General features: G+C 34.4%; 1 protein-coding gene across 2 annotated transcripts in view; it reads left to right on the forward strand.

The window, feature by feature from the left end:
- Nucleotides 1-19,236, forward strand: part of LOC121371162 (mitogen-activated protein kinase-binding protein 1-like) — a 103,192-nt gene that overhangs the window by 62,823 nt on the left and 21,133 nt on the right. For both annotated transcript variants that reach the window (XM_041496843.1, XM_041496842.1), the window contains exons 20-23: nucleotides 1,732-1,864; nucleotides 15,889-15,989; nucleotides 16,586-16,690; nucleotides 18,800-18,987. In XM_041496843.1, the coding sequence (XP_041352777.1) occupies nucleotides 1,732-1,864; nucleotides 15,889-15,989; nucleotides 16,586-16,690; nucleotides 18,800-18,987 (527 nt within the window). The remainder of the gene's footprint in view (nucleotides 1-1,731; nucleotides 1,865-15,888; nucleotides 15,990-16,585; nucleotides 16,691-18,799; nucleotides 18,988-19,236) is intronic.

The following is a 19,236-nucleotide window of genomic DNA, read 5'->3' on the forward strand; positions in this document are numbered from 1 at the left end:
ATGAACAGGAAGATGAGTACTTATAGTCTGTCCCATCATTCTATATAAATGTGGTTTTTTGTAAATAATTTAAGTTTGGTTTGACTTAAGAAGAAAAGTAAAAGTGTTTTGCAAATAACAAAAAAATAATGTTTTTGTGTGCAATTTACAAATCAATCGGCTCAGAAATAAATAACATGTCGTAAATTTCATAGTATGAAAAAAGGCGTTCCCTGTGGGCTTGACTATAAACATCCCCTATAATTTTCGGAATAGTATGGTGTTTTGTTTGTTACTAGATTGGTAATGGAAGTATACTAAAAGGCAAAAGTTATTGTGACACACAAAAGACAAAGATAATTGATGATAAGTTTTTACTGCCGTATATGAAACATAACATGGAAAGAGAAATACCCGAAGGTATGGAAACGAGCAATAGTCCATGAAAAGGGTGCACCTGCCATATGCAAATGAGCCACATCACTAGAGGGAGTCCAGAGCGAAGTGCACACAGTCAGTGTCAAGTGTGTCCACCTTGAACATTGATACAGGCCTGGCACCGTCGTCTCATTGAGTCCACTAAATGCTGAAGAAAGTTCCTGGGAATGCCATTTCTCAGATGCGTGGTTCGGATCCATGTGTCTTGGCGAGGGTTGTCACGGGTGGTTGGCCGTTACGGGCATGGTCCCTGACCTGGTTGTTTTGTTTATATCGTTGCCATAAGTGCCATATCGTGTTTCTGTGGTCATTGAATTGACGTGCAACGTCACGCTGCGAGGTCCCAGATTCAAGCATCCCTATGACTTGCCATCTATCATTTTCACTGGCATGACGAAATTGCACCAAACAATTCACTAATGGTGTTTTTCTCACTTATGGACATCTGAAGGCTGCAGAGAGCGGCAATGATTTGCGACTGAATGTCTGGTCTTATATGGTGAACACTGGACAGGATTTCTCCCGAATATTCCATATTTCTTGCACAAAGCATGCAATCGCTGCTTGGTTGCATTTCTTTGAGCTGTTTCATGCACATTTTCTCTGGTTTACATCCATAAATCCATTCACAAATTTATTACTCTTAGCAAACCATGTCACAATAACTTTTGCCTTTTAGTATATTTGTGAATAATGTGGTGTTTTGTTTGTTACTAGATTGGTGATGGCAGTATTTGTGAATAATGTGGTGTTTTGTTTGTTACTAGATTGGTGATGGCAGTATTTGTGAATAATGTGGTGTTTTGTTTGTTACTAGATTGGTGATGGAAGTATTTGTGAATAATGTGGTGTTTTGTTTGTTACTAGATTGGTGATGGAAGTATTTGTGAATAATGTGGTGTTTTGTTTGTTACTAGATTGGTGATGGCAGTATTTGTGAATAATGTGGTGTTTTGTTTGTTACTAGATTGGTGATGGAAGTATTTGTGAATAATGTGGTGTTTTGTTTGTTACTAGATTGGTGATGGAAGTATTTGTGAATAGTGTGGTGTTTTGTTTGTTACTAGATTGGTGATGGAAGTATTTGTGAATAGTGTGGTGTTTTGTTTGTTACTAGATTGGTGATGGAAGTATTTGTGAATACTGTGGTGTTTTGTTTGTTACTAGATTGGTGATGGAAGTATTTGTGAATAATGTGGTGTTTTGTTTGTTACTAGATTGGTGATGGAAGTATTTGTGAATAATGTGGTGTTTTGTTTGTTACTAGATTGGTGATGGAAGTATTTGTGAATAATGTGTTTTGTTTGTTACTAGATTGGTGATGGAAGTACCGACAGTTCGGAGTCTAAGGACGAAGCTGTACAGCCACGAGGGCGCTGGGCACAGCGAGCAGAACAAGGCAATGTGAAGTCACAGCTAGACATGAAACAGTTTGATGCAGAACAAGGTAGGGAACTGTACTGAAGGGACTATTTTCAGTAAGCAGTGGATTAATCTACTCGCATGCACTACATCAGGGTAATAAAGAGAGATTAGTGTACAAGCTTGTGTGTTATACTGATTTTATGAAACGAGTGTCAGGATTTTTGTATTGCCCAAGTGAGAGCAAGAATAATATATGAATCCTGACACAAGTTTTGTAAAATCAGTATGACTCACACGCGAGTAATAATTTCTTTAGTATCCATATTATCATTGTTGTTATCTTTATGAATAACAAGACCTAACTCAAAATGTTTCAGCCACAACTAGAACGAGACGACGAAATGATGTCATATTTCAAATGCACAGTCTGAGCTAGGACTGGAGAAGCAACGTCATGTTATAACGTCGCTTCCCAAAATTAAGTCATCACACGTGTGCTTCGTATGATTATTATTAACTTGGTTATGTTGAACCATATGGATAATAAATAGAGATGAGTATACAAGCTTGTATCTCATACTGATTTTATGCAACAAGTTTGTAAAATCAGTACATTTCACACCCGAGGGTAATAATTTCTTTATTATCCATATCATCCATAATATTATTTTTAAGAATAACAAGCTTTAATAACAAACGTTTTAAACATAACTAGAAGGAGACAATGAAACGACGTGATATTTTAAAATGATGTCATTTTGGTACGTTTTTACACAGAGCTAAGACTGGAAAAGTAGCATTAAGTTATGACGGTGCTTACCAAAATTACGACCGGCCTCGGTGACGTCGTGGCAGGCCATCGGTCTACAGGCTGGTAGGTACTGGGTTCGGATCCCAGTCGAGGCATGGGATTTTTAATCCAGATACTGACTCCAAACCCTGAGTGAGTGCTCCGCAAGGCTCAATGGGTAGGTGTAAACCACTTGCACCGACCAGTGATCAAAAACTGGTTCAACAAAGGCCATGGTTTGTACTATCCTGCCTGTGGGAAGTGCAAATAAAAGATCCCTTGCTGCCTGTCATAAAAAGAGTAGCCTATGTGGCGACAGCGGGTTTCCTCTAAAAACAGTGTCAGAATGACCATATGTTTGACATCCAATAGCCGATGTTAAGATACAAAAATCAATGTGCTCTAGTGGCGTCGTTAAATAAAACAAACTTTACTTTTACCAAAATTACGTCATTTGTTGTGCACGTGAAATCATTATGACACACTTATGTCATACTAGTTATATTTCCCTGAATATCTTGAACTATGTGGATAATAAAACTTATTAAAACATTATAACAGTACATACTAGTATACATTTTGGATTCTCTTTGAGCCAGTTATTTGAAAATTTGTTTGACAGATAGCAAAAAACCAACACATTATTGTAAGCCTAAATATATATTTATTTGATGCAAATGACTGACCTGAAATACACTGAATACTGTAGAATACTTTATTATTTACCACATTAGTTTCCAATGTACGAGGCTAGTAGTAACAAAGCGGTGGTCCCTCCTGTTATGGAACAAACCACAAAACACAAAAGCTGTTTAAAACTTTAAATCAAGAACACAATGATAAGTACATACATGATAATAAAACAATACTAACACTAAAGGTAGTACAATACCAAATAACTTCCGGCTGGGTCAAAGTTCGAGGTGCACCGAACTTTTGATAGAGAAGTGAACACCACAAGTCCTGTGATTGGTTATAAATGTGAGTGTGTTGGTTGTAAAAAATAATAGTTTCATCTGGGTAAAATAAATGTGCAATTTTATTTCATCTAGTACCAATGTGTCAAGTAGCCTTGTGCTTGAAACATGTATGGGGTACCTGTAAAAAAAAGTACTCAAATTTTGTGCGAAACTACGGTAGTCATAGACGCTACCCGTTATCTCAGAAACGAGCAGCTTGACCCCCATTTTTTTCTGATTCACTTTAAGTGTAAGGGGTGGTAGTATTTATATCCGTGGCGTTTATGTCGGTTGATACGTTGCAGGTAGGAGTTTTAGCCGTATATGTTACTATTGTCGTCTATGGGATTTGATTTGGTAGTGTACACCCTATAAAGCTTTATGCTGTTTTCCTTCACATGTGCTAATGATCAGTTCATCGGACAGAGTCTACACGTGTTCAATGACGGAAGTAAACATGCATTATCACAGTATATTAAAAATGTGGAAGTGAAAAAATCCGGACTGAGCTATAACAATTATAAGGATTAAGAAAAACTGCACGTGGTAAGCACCTTCTGTAAGCTTATTAACTTGTAAACAATAAAATCTTGATTGGTTAAAGCAGGAAAACTATTGTTTTATGTGTATACACTGTATAGCACTCGTGTGTACATGTAGGATTAGTTCTACAGATTAGCGTAACAACCGGCAAAACTAAGTTCCGTTTTTAAAACAAAATTATTGACATCTGTACTTCGTTTTTTTTATTGATGGGGGTTGGGGGATTCGCGAAAATAAATGTTTGCGAATTGACCCATTTTCATTAAATCACGAAAATTTGATCCCGCGAAAATAAAGTATTCTACAGTATACAGATTTTCATAATCCAAGCAATGAAATGAAAGTATATGGTAATTTTATTAATTAAAAAAGGTTACATTGACTAAAAGCTTTTCACAGCAGCTACAAACTCTTTCAAACTATTTGGGGGTTTTCCACCCTTTGTGTGATCTTTTCAACATTTGAAAACAAAAAGACAACAAAATGATTAATTGTTTTATTATCACGGTTCAGCAAGAACTGTTTCAATGCATATTCCAAAGAGTTAGTTCTGTTCAAGGATGTGGAATAATAGAGTCTGAAAAAAAGTTGGCTTTGTTCTCTGTCACAGTGTGAACAATGGGGGACCTTGTTCCAGAGTTTGGTTTTTACGACCAAGTTATTTTATCTTCTCATTTACGATATTCAATACATGTATTTTAGCAGAAAATTATTTGAGCTTGTGATTATTGATAATTATCTGACGCATCAAGGTGGGGCTTTTTTTTAGAAATAAATACTATTGACATGCAGTGGGGGATTTTTTTTAGAAATAAATACTATTGACATGCAGTGTGCTCATGAAGACAAACAATAACACTTGCTGAAGAAGGGGAATAGTATCCTATTTACCAACAGTTACTTTGTTTGAATAGCATTATTTTATAGTTTGTAGGCTAAAGGTGAGGGTATGCTGATTAATACGGAACACAAACACCAACTGTAGCTGGTGAATGGATATGCTATCCTATTTAGTTCATTGTTCAGTAACTTACAGGCATCACACTGCTAAATGCGGAGATGAAAATACAGGGTGGTGGGTGGTTCAGACAAGACGATCTGTTTTCAGAACTAATATAATTCTACTGATGATTGCTCTGAGCCAAGTGTCAAAAGAATCCTATTTTCGATACCAAGCAGCCATAGTTTGAACTGTTATGAGTTGCCATGAAAGAAACATTCCTTTCTTTATTTTGTGATGATTTAAAAAAAAAAAAATTGTTCTTTAGACCAAATATAGTTGGTGTGAAATTTTAACCCTTTAAGTGCTGCATTAATATTCAAATTAAATGCCTGCAATACTGATATATAACTATGTTGTATTTGACTGGAGACACAAAGTTGAGGTGGTAAAATGGATATTTGCGAATGTAAAACCAGAAGAAATGTCCAGAAATTATCAAATTCGATAGTTATCCCCATTCTAATTCAATAAATGCATTAAAAAAACAAATGAATGCAGCATTAACAAAACAAAAATTGTGTTTCAAGTTATCTGCCTTATAAAATAATTATAGAAACAAGCACAGGGTTCGTAGCGGTCTTTAAAATTTTTTAATGTCTTTGAATTAAAAAAAATAATTGTTTAGGTCTTTGAAAGTCTTTGAATTGTAATAAAAGTCTTTAAATTCTCGTATTGTGTTCATTCTTTTATTTTATTGTTCATTTTTCTCAATCAGCATCAATACTCTGACCTTTCTGCTGGCGAAGCTACATCATAATACAATATTTTTACAGCTGCATTCACTCGATATTTTCCACTTTTAAGGTTTAACCTGTCATTATGCATGTAAAAAAGCCCAATTTCTTGCTATAGACAGCAACGTAAACAAACTGATTTGGAATTTTTATCACATTCTGTTGTCTTTGTAAAAGTCTAATACAACTATTGCTCCTAATTTTGTTTTTGTATTTTATTGTTTATTAATGACAGTGCCAACCATTATTACTGATTTCACTTCACTCATCACAGCAACTTGATACTGAAGATTCATAATTCGGCATAGTTGCTGTTACTTACTTTGGAATTTCTGTCAGCGTCACACACTTGATATCACACAAATGTTTATAAACAGCATTTATATCATAAAATTTAGAGGAATATACATTTTGCTTCAGAAAAGATTTAATGGTGATTATGTAAATAAGTGCATAGGGAATTCCCCCAAATTTACAACACATTAAGGTAGGTTTTAGTGTCACAAATGGATTTGGTTAGCCAATCATATTTTGCATTATATGCAGACTGAATTTTTATTCTTTGTTTGACCTTAAATATCTTCTTTACTTGAAAAAATAAACCAATAAAAGTGTTTGAGATTAACAGTATCCCGATATCCTGGTGATACCAGAATTTAATTTTGGATACCAGACTTCAATAACCCAGTATCCCACCAGGATACTAATGTAATGTAACATTGTTGTTGGGTTTTTTAATCCTGTGTTTTCATTTTTCGCTGAAACAATGAACGTCGGTCATTTACTGAAGTTAGGTAACAGAATTTTCGAGCTCGTCATCCAGTCTAATGCTATGCCGTAACAATATCTCCCCCAGCTCATACCCAGTCTAATGCTACACTGGAGCAATAGCGAGGTAGCAATAGACTGGGAACCGCTAAGTCGCTATTGTTTTTGTTGGATGTTTCCTCCCTTCAAATTTTATTTGAGATATTGATTCCACATAAGCAGGACATTGATACAGGTAGGTTTATCATTAGTAATGTCAGAAACACTTATAGATTACTGCTAAATATTAATTTATGTCATTATTACGCAAAAATAGATGCAGCAAATCTTTCTGCAGATTCTGTTTGATTGCCAATTTCACAAATCCCACGATTTCGATTGCGGTGTAGCAGTAGACTGGGAACGAGAACAGTGTCGTCCAAGTATGTTACGATGTTATTTATGAATTTCATTTAAGTGGGATACTAAATTCTCAGGTGGGATACCAGATTTTGAAATGTTAGTATCCAACTGGGATACTGCCCAAAATGTTTAATCTCGAACACTGAATAAAGTGTGAAAATTGTCAAGTGTTCTGTTTTAGTTCTTTTTTTTAATGTGTAGAATTTGTTTAAATTGTGATTGAGTTTACCCATTCAAATTTAAAACCATCCTAAGGGACATTCACATTTAATCTTGGCTCTTTAAATTTGTAAATAGTTGATGTAATGGTGTATAGTCATTCTCTAACCAGCTTAGATGTTGATGAACATTTGTTTCCATGTCATATGATGCATTTTCCATTTCAATTTCGGTCCTAATACATGCATTAACATACCATTCAATATAAAACCCTCTAAGTTGAAATCTGTGGAACGGTCAAACCCTTTTTAACTATAATAAACTTTACCAGAGGAACTACCTTCCTTGTAAGACGATGCCATATTCGGTACACACATAAATAGCAGAAGACAGTGTCCAATAGTGCTCTCATAAAGTAACTCTGGGATCGGTGCCCATCGCTAGGCCCATTGGGCTATTTTTCGCTCCAGCCAGTGCACCACTACTGGTATCTCAAAGGCCATAGTATGTGTTATTCTGTCTGTGGGATGATGTATATAAAAGATCCCTTGCTGCTAATCAAAAAGAGTAGCCCAAGAAGTAGCGACAGCGGGTTTCCTCTCTTAATATCTGTGTGGTCCTTAACCATATGTCCGACACCATATAACCATAAATAAAATGTGTTGAGTGCCTCGTTAAATAAAACATTTCCTTTCTTTTCCTTTCATAAAGTAACTTGTAATCGGCACATATGATACATATATTTCTTTGTGTTCAGATTTCTGATTGGCTAAATGGGTTAGATTTCCCTGTGACTGTCATTGTTTTTTGGTATTTACAAATAACCTTAACACCAAAGCAGATAAAATAACAGTCCTAAAAATGACTACTGTTAACAGCATTTTGTTTTATAAACCCCTGATGGAAAGATAATACTACAGATGATAATTACTGCATAACGTTTTTACTTCTCGCACTGCATTGTTTTTCGTTTTTTTTTTACAGGGGTGGAATCTAGCGTTGTAAGATCAAACACCCTAAAGAGAACCCATTCTTTGATTCTTTTGTTCTTCCTGTCCCAGCCAGTACCCCATGACTGGTACATGTGTATATCAAAAGTTAACTGGTTTGTGCTGCTCTGTCTGTGGGAAAGTGCATATAAAAGATCCCTTGCTGTTAATGGAAAAATGTAGCATGTTTCATGTGTCACAATGACCAAATGTTTTACATCCAATTGCCAATGATTAATAAATCAGTGTGCTCTAGTGGTGTTGTTAAACAAAAAAAAACCTTTTAACCTTTTTTTTTTTTTTTTTTTTTTTTACAAATGTGCTATTACATGAGCTTGATGCATGATTTTAGGCTTTCTGTTAACTATTGCTTACATACCTTTGCTACCAGCCTATATCAAAGTTAATTAACAGATGTTAGCACCTTTTATTTGCAAACAAGCCATTAAAAGCAAATATCAAATTAATAATGGGTTGTGGGTCTTGTTAGGGGTTGTGAACATATTTCACAAGTCATTGTGGTAATACGTAATTGATACTGTTCAATTTTATTTGTTTATTTATTATTTATTTATTTATTTATTTATTATTTAGTTTACCCGGTAGTTGTTTTAGTTTTTTGTGGGAGGGGGCTGGGGATAGGGGTGTTTTTAGTACATATTTTGTTATTGTTTTAATTATCAAATGTGTATTCAGTAAATGTTAAGGCCTCACAGCACTAGGGCCAGTTTACCCAAAAGACTTGAAGTGCCTCGATTGACTAATGTAAAACATTATTGTTTTTTCAGTCCCTGAATATTTTAAAACATTATTTTTCTATGTCTGACAAATATTTTCTTCATTATGTCATGTAATATGACCAATGAAGTAATAAAGTGTGTTTGTTTATTTGGATTAGATTAGCATAGAACTGAAAAACAAAACTATCTGTAGGAAGTTGAATTTGAAGTGTATCCGATAGAATATAGCTCGTAATGTGTTCACCATTTTTTCTGTAGTTTTGTTTTATGTACCTCATGCAGTTTACTCAGCTTTTAACAGCTACTGTCAGTGAATCTGTTGAATGACCTTATGACTTATACCAACAGTCAGCATTCATGTTCTGTCATAATAATTCAAACTCAGTTTTATTTTATTAATTCCTAATCCACATGTAGTCAGGGTTTGCTTGTTTTGCTTGGTGACATTTAGACAAAAGAGACCTGTTTCCGTGTACACAAGCAATTATGAGCTGTGGTAAAAGTTGTAGGTGGTGTTTCTTTCAGCTGGTAGAAAACTGCTGGAAATCCAGTAATAGTCAAATTGTCAGCACGCCTCAGTTGGTGTCTATTGCAGCAGTTTGTCATTACCAGATTACCGCCATGTGTCCTGACTTAATGTAATTGATTCGATTTAACACCCGACATGAGTCGACTGTTTTTATCTCTATGATTTGATCTCTTTAACTGACATGTTCAATATAATAATAATAATTTAAACCTTTTTTTGGCATTATAAAGTTGATACTAGACATATCTGGGGTATGATTATTATACTGCATGCCTGGATTGTAACTTGTTTCATTGGGACCAGGTAATAAAACCTGATGGATGTCAGTGAAAAATGGTAGCCCCTATTACTTTAATACCCTCTTCCCATTTCATAAATGGTTCAAACCAAGATTTATAGTCTGTTTCCGTGAAAATTAAACCGATGAATCAGCATATAACTCTATAATGAATAATTATATATTAAAACTATATATTAAAACATATGGTATGGTATGGTATGGTATGGTATAGGATTAACATGCACATTCAGAGCAAGCTATTTTAGTGCACGCCTGTCATGCTTCCTATACAACAGCTTCCTATATACATAAAACATTTCTTAAATTACCATCAAATTATATAGAAAAAAAAGAAAGAAATGTTTTATTTAACGACGCACTCAACACATTTTATTTACGGTTATATGGCGTCAGACATATGGTTAAGGACCACACAGATTTGGAGAGGAAACCCGCTGTTGCCACATAGGCTACTCTTTTTACGACAGACAGCAAGGGATCTTTTATTTGTGCTTCCCACAGGCAGGATAGCACAAACCATGGCCTTTGTTGAACCAGTTATGGATCACTGGTCGGTGCAAGTGGTTTTCACCTACCCATTGAGCCTTGCGGAACACTCACTCAGGGTTTGGAGTCGGTATCTGGATTAAAAAACCCATGCCTCGACTGGGATCCGAACCCAGTATCTACCAGCCTGTAGACCGATGGCTAACCAAGACGCCACCGAGGCCGGTCGACAAATTATATAGATTAATCAATAATGCAGTGCACAAAGACTAAAAGTAGAACCGTGTGTGCTTTACATTGGCTGTTTCATCAGTTTTCTTCATACCTGTATTGTAAAATAATATTTAATCTATGCAATTTCATATTAATTTTTAAATAAACTTTTTTATTTATACTGATTTTTTTTCTTCCAAAAATGTTATTGAAGTTAGTATGAGTTTAAAACTTAATAATATGTTTTTATATGAATTTTAACTTTATTCATTATAGAGTTATATGCCAATTCATCAGTTCCCTTTTGATGCAAACAGACTGTAAGAAAAAGCTAAATATATGTTATTTACGTAATGTATTAGTTCCATTAGCAGTCCATAGCATAGTTATAGTAAAACTAACATGTATGAACTTGGGACTCCTGGGCTAGTGATGAGATGTATTTCTACAAACACGAGGAAGTATATAGGTTAGAAACAATCCAGGATAAAATAATTGTACGGTGCATTCTGTCCAAACCAGCATCTGTGAAATCTGGATTTCTGTGTAAACCAGCACCATCATAATTGTTATCGGTGACAATGTCAAATCCAGCATTCTGCATATACCGGTACCTGCACATTTCATCAGTCCTACTGGAATCTGGTTTAGACAGAGTCTGCTAAGTTATCTGATTTAACTTACACTCGACCTGCAACATGTGGCAGTTCTTCCTTATTATAGGCAGTGTTAAGTTTAACCAGTAGATCTGTTTCAGTGTAACAATTCATTGTTTAAGACTTGCATGTTATGTTTTTATGATGTAACAGTATCTGCGTGAATTGTCTGATAAATTGTTACTGTCATGAATTCTATTATTGTGGGTAATGAGGCATTCAAGTCATGGGAACCAAGCGTAATAAAATGTTATAAACTAGTACAAATAAAGACTACACTTTAGTCTAATTCTGAATATTGTCCTTTTTTCACAGTTATATTCATTTGATATATTCAGTCTTAATACAAACACCAAAGTGCAAATGAAAAACACATTTATGATGCAGATGTTTGTATTTATTACACACCAGTGTAAGATATTACTCATGTCATAACAATTACTCATTATATACCTAGTTTAATATTGGCACATGTAGACTGGCGTGTTTTTTTTAATTTGAATGATGTCGGTATTTGAATAACATTACTTTGCATATATCTGCAATAAAATAAACTGGGTGCATGATGGGTCCTTTTTCAGAATGCTAGTGAACATTAAGTGCAAAATTGCTGTTGAAAATTTTTTTTTTCAAAGATTATTAATGTATTTAACGGTGTTTATACCAAATAGTATAATTTAAAAGTGTACCATTATGAAATACAGCCATAAATGGAAATAATGGAGGCTGTTATGTTTGGGCCTATTGTGTACGAAAGAAAGAAATGTTTTCTTTAATGACACACTCAACACATTTTATTTACGGTTATATGGCATCAGACATATGGTTAAGGACCACACAGATTTTGAGAGGAAACCCGCTGTCACCACTTCATGGGCTACTCTTTCCGATTAGCAGCAAGGGATCTTTTATTTGCACTTTCCACGGGCAGGATAGCACAAAACATGGCCTTTGTTGAACCAGTTATGGATCACTGGTCGGTGCAAATGGTTTACAGCTACCCATTGAGCCTTGCGGAGCACTCACTCAGAGTTTGGAGTTGGTATCTGGATTAAAAATCCCATGCCTCGACTGGGATCCGAACCAAGTACCTACTAGCCTGTTGACCGATGGCCTAACCACTACGCCACCAAGGCCGGTATATTGTGTACGAAACCAAAACCATGTTGCAGCATGTGTGTCGTCGACATACTAGTTTTTTTTTTTTATGGCCCTATGTACAAAAGGTCAGCGTCACATCTAGTCAATCCCATTCACTCAGCTCAGTCACACTCAGCTCAATCTTTGCTGATCCGATCAACAATTTAGTTATTATTAACAAACTTTGTGCCAAAATCTAAAGTACATTGCTGACGTCTCTCATTGCTCATTGTGACGTCATTTAAGTTTACTTGTGACGTAGATCACTTGCTGACCCAATTCGTAGAAAAATAAAATGTAGTAGGTCTCAACATCTTTTTACTTCTGTGTTGTGGCTTGTTTGTAGTTGGTTTGTAATAAATAAAATACTAAACTAGCTTGCCTGTCATACCACTTTTATGAAACTTGTGAACAGTGTTGGTATCTGACTCGCTTTTGCTTGTCAGATACCAAAACTGTTCACTCGTTTCATAAAAATAATATGACAGGCAAGCTTGTTTAGTATTCTATATATGTATATAAGATCATTTGGAATATGTAGCCATTGTAAGATGAAATTAAAATTTTTACAATATTTGTGTTACATATCCATTGTTATGGCCATAAGAAGTGATAAGACCAGTATTTGTCCTGATTTTTAATTTTAAAACAAAAAAATATGTGCTGCATGGTGTCATTAATCTTGCACAAAATATTTTGCATCTTATAAATTTTTTCTTTAAAATGCCAGAAATGGCAGCAAAAAGCATATATATATATTATTAAAAGTATATATGGAACATATTTGTTTACATTCTCCATGAGTTAAAATAGGACTTAAACAATCATTTTGGTCTTCATATGGGCCTGATATTAGGGTAAGGTTTTAAAAAGATAGAGACAAAAAAGTACATTGGTCTACCTTTTCTCTTCATCGTGTTTGAACAATGCATTGTTCTACAATTTGAAGTGAACCTAACTGTCACATCATCCTCATTTACATTTACAAATAGTCAAACATTTTGAAATTCCTTGTTGAGACCATTTTCTTCTGTATTGATCTGTGGGGTTGTATGCAGTATATACAAGTACATGTACTAATAATTAGTTGTTTACCTGGTCACTTGATAATGAACTGTTATGCTTTCTGTCACAAAATAAATGCATTGGGCTTGTAAATGCTTGTCCATCCATTCCATACATATCAATTTACATGTCCTTCTGTAATTAGGACGGATAGCCACAGATGCATTTTTAGTTTTATTTATCAGGTTTTCTTTCCTTAAATATTGGTCTACACACAGACGGAATAACTGAACAGATTAAGAGTTTATGTTAAAACATGGAATCATATGTTAACACGTATAATATCTCCCAGCAGGAGATAATTGTACCCATGGAGAGACCAACCGGAACAGTATTTATCACTTGAAAGAATTTAATAATGACGTACTAGTACGTCAATCAGATGACTAACAATGACTTAAGGTGGATTTTTCATAACTAGTTTAATCAACTTGGCACAGTAATTGCATGTATTGTAAGGTGGTTCCATGAAGTGTTTGTTTTTCAAGTTGATTGACCACATTTCTTAATAGGTCTTTGCACAATCTATTTGTGTATTGATATAAGTTTACAATTATCCACTGATTGAATATTTTTAGACAATTTTAATGGACATATACATACAACAGATTGAAACGGGTGTCCTGTTGTGACACATCTTAAAACAAGAATAATTACATCATGTATGTCTATTTTAGAAATCAATTTATCTATGTATGTCCTGGTGTAAACATTGTTACATGAGAGTGACCCACTATTTAAAAACAGAAGAAAAAAGAATGCATTTAGTCTTATATCTCTACTTATTATGTAAGTAGTGTTGTTAAAGAACCAGCTCACTGAATGAAAACGGCTTCATTAATTCTCTCAAGTATCTGAGAAGACACCTCTTTCTAGCTCTGTTCACCTGATAGGGGATCACTCTAGCAGTACATGTTATGGTATATTAAGCCTGTGTTGACACGTTAACAGTTTCTCTATCTGAAGCCTTGGAGTGTAATACGGGGAGAAGCCAGGTGTTAGGCCAGCTGTAATAATACTGTTATGTGTATCTACCCGGGCCTTTCTGTTCAGTTTAAAGTGTGCTGCTGGTGATTAAAGTGTTCTCATGATTAATTCAACGGATGTCGATTCAGAAAAATACAAGAATTATGTTCAGCCTAATTATGATTGTTAAATTGTGATAAATTAAAATGTTTGATGCAGTTGTTTTTTATTGATAAAAGTATGGACTTGAATGACACTTCCATTGAGAATATTAATTTTAATCTCTATTGGTTGGATTATTTGTCAAATTCTGGTGAGTTATAACATTTATTATAGTTATGTCAACACTGAATGCTTACATGTAATGAATTCTTTTCTCTTCTTTTTTTTCATACATTGTTTTCACAAATTTGTTAATTCTGTACATAATATTTTGCCAGAAATTGTAAAATGGCTAATGGAATATAACGATACCTTTTGTATTTTCATACTAAATTTATTTTCTTGGCAGATCGTAATTTAATTTGTTGAGTCCATGTATACATATTCTAACAATTTAAAAATTGTCTGTTCACTGGTAACAAAAAGTTAAATTGTCATTTATGCAAATCGTATGATATTACTGCAATAATAATGACCACATTTCAATTAGGAGATAACCATATGAAGTTTTTAGATTTGCGGGTGTTATTGTCTATTTGATCCTGAGGTCATAAATGAAACATTTGCGGGCATCAAATAGACAATAATACCTGCAAATCTAAAAACTCAATATGGTTATGTCCATTGTAAACTGAATTGTTTTTCTATGGAACTAACTGTATATTTGGGATTTCTTGAAAAAAATACCTGCCTACAATCTAACTAGACCCTTGAAACGTCAACTTTGATTGTTCCAATTGCTAATGATGTCACTTTCTAATGACGTCATTAGCTTTCGAGGTGTTATTTTCATTTGATCCTGGAAAAAGAATATAATTAACCAAATACAATACAGAACACACTTACCATCAGTTTACAATTCAGTTTAAACCCTCCACCCCACCCAGTGCACCCACTCACCCCCAAAAAAGAACAACCCCCCCCCAAAAAAAAAAACCTGACAGTGGTATAATTTATATCTTAGCTCATGAACAATTATGTTCCTGATGGAGGTGTAGTAGTTTTCAAATTTTACTATAATATACTGTAAAGTACTCTTGTAATGAACAGGAAGGAACCATGATAGTTAGTTCATTATAGCAGTAGTTCCTTGTACACATTTGGATGAGTTTGTTATTAATGTATAGGGAGATAAAACAGGACTTTACGACCAGTTTGTTCTGTGCAGTAGTTCATTCTAAGCATGTTCGTTTTAAGTGTACTTTACTGTAGTCACTGAAGGCAGTTATACAATTATGAACCAATGGACATGTTAACTCCACATTTCTTTTGTAATCCACTATTTATTATATCAATAGATTATTCTGAGCAAATATATTTTTTCTTCATTATGTTTTGTTTTGGCATTAGTTGGCAAATGAAGGTAATTAAGATTACATGTTTGAATGAAAAAAGGAAAGATAAAAACTATAACCAAGTTTAGCTATTTCACAAGTGTGTTATATTGCGGCAAAGAATTTTTTATTTTTTAAAAACTGGTTCCAACTTTTTTTCTTTCCAGATCTGCGACGATTTGCTTTTGAAGCAAATTCTTTACAGAGCCAGTTGTCGGAGTTGAGACGAGAAACAGTAATATTATCAAAGCAGGCAGGAGCCCCACAGGTACGTGTTTATTGTTACAGTAGTTAATTGGTTTTATGTCGGAGGGTATAAGTCTGAGATGTTCAAATCACATGTGATGCAAGGAGCTCTCTTAACACTTGAATATTCCAGTATAATAACTCAGTGTTACTTATGTATTGAAAACATGACATTGTCTAAATACACCAGTTTAATGATCCGATATCTGAACACCTGAGGATCATAATTCCAGGATCATTTGAGTACTCCAAATAATAACTCTTGTGTCCAAATCATCCCCAGAAACATACAGTTGAACCTGCTCAAACAGCTACCTCTGTTAAGCAACCACCCATCTTAAGAGGCCACGTTTTTTATTTACCCACATCAAATATAGTACATTCTGACCTGTATTAAGCAGCCACCTGTCTTAAAAGATCATCTTGATATTCTTATTGGTGGCCGTTTCACACGTTTGACAGTATTGCCTGAATTCAAATTAATTTTTAGTAATTTTATTTTCGGGTATATTTTACTGTGTTACCCAAAAACAGATTTATTTCTAATAAATATTGTATTTCAGGGTATTTTTTACTGTATTACCTAAAAACAGATTTATTTCTAATATTTTATTTCAGGGTATTTCCGTGCCTGTTATAGATGATGATGATGAGATTAATGTTGATGATGAGGATGAATTTAAACCATTATTCTGTGCTGACACAAAGAATCTCTTTGAAACGGTAAGGATGTATGTCATTAAACAAGTTAAAAGTATAGTACTGCGTGCATTCTTATCCATTCATTCACTTGATGCGCCGTTGGTTTGGGATCGATCCCTGTTGGTGAGCCTGTTGGGCTATTTCTCATTCCAACCAGTGCACCAAAAGCAGTGGTATGTGCTTTCCTGTCTGTTGGAAAGTGCATATGAAAGATCCCTTGCTGCTAATGGAAAAATGTAGCAGGTTTTCTCTGATGACTATGTGTCAGAATTTACCAAATGTTTGATATCCAATAGTCTATGATTAATTAATCAATGTGCTCTAGTGGTGTTGTTAAACAAAGCAAACTTTTTAACTTTCTTATCCATTCAGCAATGTCACAGCTAAAAAAATTATGTTACGCAAAGGTGATACAGCTTGAATTGGTGATCGAGGTAATCAGAATTATCGATTAGTACATATTTGCCTGAGACAAAAGCTTTTATAACGTCCGTTGAACATGATCATATGTTGAGAGTTGGTTTTGATAACTAATTGGCATTTCAGAACCAGTTCTTGGCTAATTAATGTGTTCATTAATGATGAAAGTAGAACACTGTTAAGCAAACGTATATTCCTTCTAATGCATGGACATGGCTAGCAAGATCATATACCAAATAAACTCCAAGAACTTTTTTATTGAGAAATTTAATTTTTTAATCAAAATTTGTGATTGCTTCTAAAAAATAATTTTTCTCACACTTTTACATTTTCACCTTTATTGCTTGGTCTTTGATTTCCGTGGGTCCAGCAGACACGACTGGTTGTTTATTTTTCTAACCTGCCAGTCTATAATCACAATTCGGATTTTTTTTTTACTGAAAATACAATGCAGTATGCATTGTCGAAAATGTAGTATGTGTTGCCTGTCTGTTCCTTAGGAAATGAAAGGATAATCTATCATACCTCAAAGCAGGGCTATAGCTATCTGATGGGCAGTATTACTGATAACAGTACATTTTGCTGTTGACATTGTCCCTCTTAGTTAACAGTTTGTTCAGTGACAGTGATCAGTAACCTCAACATAATGAAAGTAATACCGTGATTAAGTATTTACTGGAAGCCCGATCAAGTTTGCATGCATGCTGGAAGTAATAATTATACTCGACAAAACACTGCCCAGGGGCAGGCAAGCACTCAAATAGGTTTAAGAGAGTTGTACCTGGTCATTAAAGTATCAGACGTCATTGCAGTTAGAACCAGCTTAAACTGATTGTTGTGTTAACTGTTTGTATCGTTTTAGGCTATATACTTGTATCAGGGGTTGAGACATCTAGTATTATTGTTATGCATGTTTTAATTGGGTGTTCTGATATTTAGTTATTACTCTAAACGATGCATGCCACCTCAACAGCATGTGGCCGTGTTACAATTGGTAACAGTGCTGGGGGGGCCCCATGGTCTTTGTTGTATGCTGGGTGTAAAGTGAGACATCACAATCCAGTGTATCGGGTTTCTGTCTTCCTACATCACAATGAGACCAGTTTAGTGTTTGACGCCTTTGACAATTTAGTGTTTTGATTGATAGATTAATTACTAAGAAGATATTGTCAATATTAGTCTCGACTTGGAATCACACCTGACTGACTAAAAATGTAAAAAAAAAAAAGAATTATTATTTTGTTGTTGTCCTATCAAAATTAATTATATAGATATTGTAGTTCAGTGCATAAAGTGCATGTATAATGCATACATTTATCTTTTTAAAATTATATTTGCATCTGTATCTTTAAATACTTATATTAGGAAGTTTCTTTTATTTGCATCACAAATTTGACATTGAAACAAATTTTTAAGGTTTAAAAGTTTTAATTACATACAGTATACTGTGAAAACAAAATTATGTAGCAAATTTTGGAATTTTGAAAGAATAATATACCTATAAAGTATGGAATACATTCCTTTCACAATCAGTATTAAATCACCTATGATCTAATATTGATTATGAAAGGAATATTTAACATACTTTTTTTTTTTTTTCATGAGACCATTGTTATTGCTAATCAGAACATTACAAGAATCAACTAACATATTTGGGTATGCTTCAATTGCACTATGTGTATTAATGAGCAAACTTCCGTTAACTTACAGGCCCCTGGTAGAACGTCTCCGGCAACCAGCAGATCAGACATCAAATGGAACAGTCGATTTGGCATCCGGATTGATCGCCTACAGAGTGTTGAAGACACAGAGTCCGATGACCTTGACCTGAGGTCCGACTCTCCAGAAGTGATCTACTATCCTCCTAGTGAAGTCGATTCTGTCGAGTCGTATTCTACGTGAGTCGAGAAACATTTTGTAATAAACAGTAGCTAGGCTTGATTCCAAAACATTGTTTTATTTTTATTTCAAGCATTCATGTACTTGACATACACAAAATGTGTTTTAACTTTTAAACAAATATTCAGTAAGATGTCAAGCCTGCACAAATTGCACGAACGATCGTTTTGTTCGTGCATCGTTTATGCAATTTTATTTGGCATAACCGATTTACCGTTCATGTAAAATTTATTGAATGATTAGTCCCG

This window comes from Gigantopelta aegis, chromosome 4 (genome assembly GCF_016097555.1).
Source record: "Gigantopelta aegis isolate Gae_Host chromosome 4, Gae_host_genome, whole genome shotgun sequence".
NCBI classification, from domain to species: domain Eukaryota; kingdom Metazoa; phylum Mollusca; class Gastropoda; order Neomphalida; family Peltospiridae; genus Gigantopelta; species Gigantopelta aegis.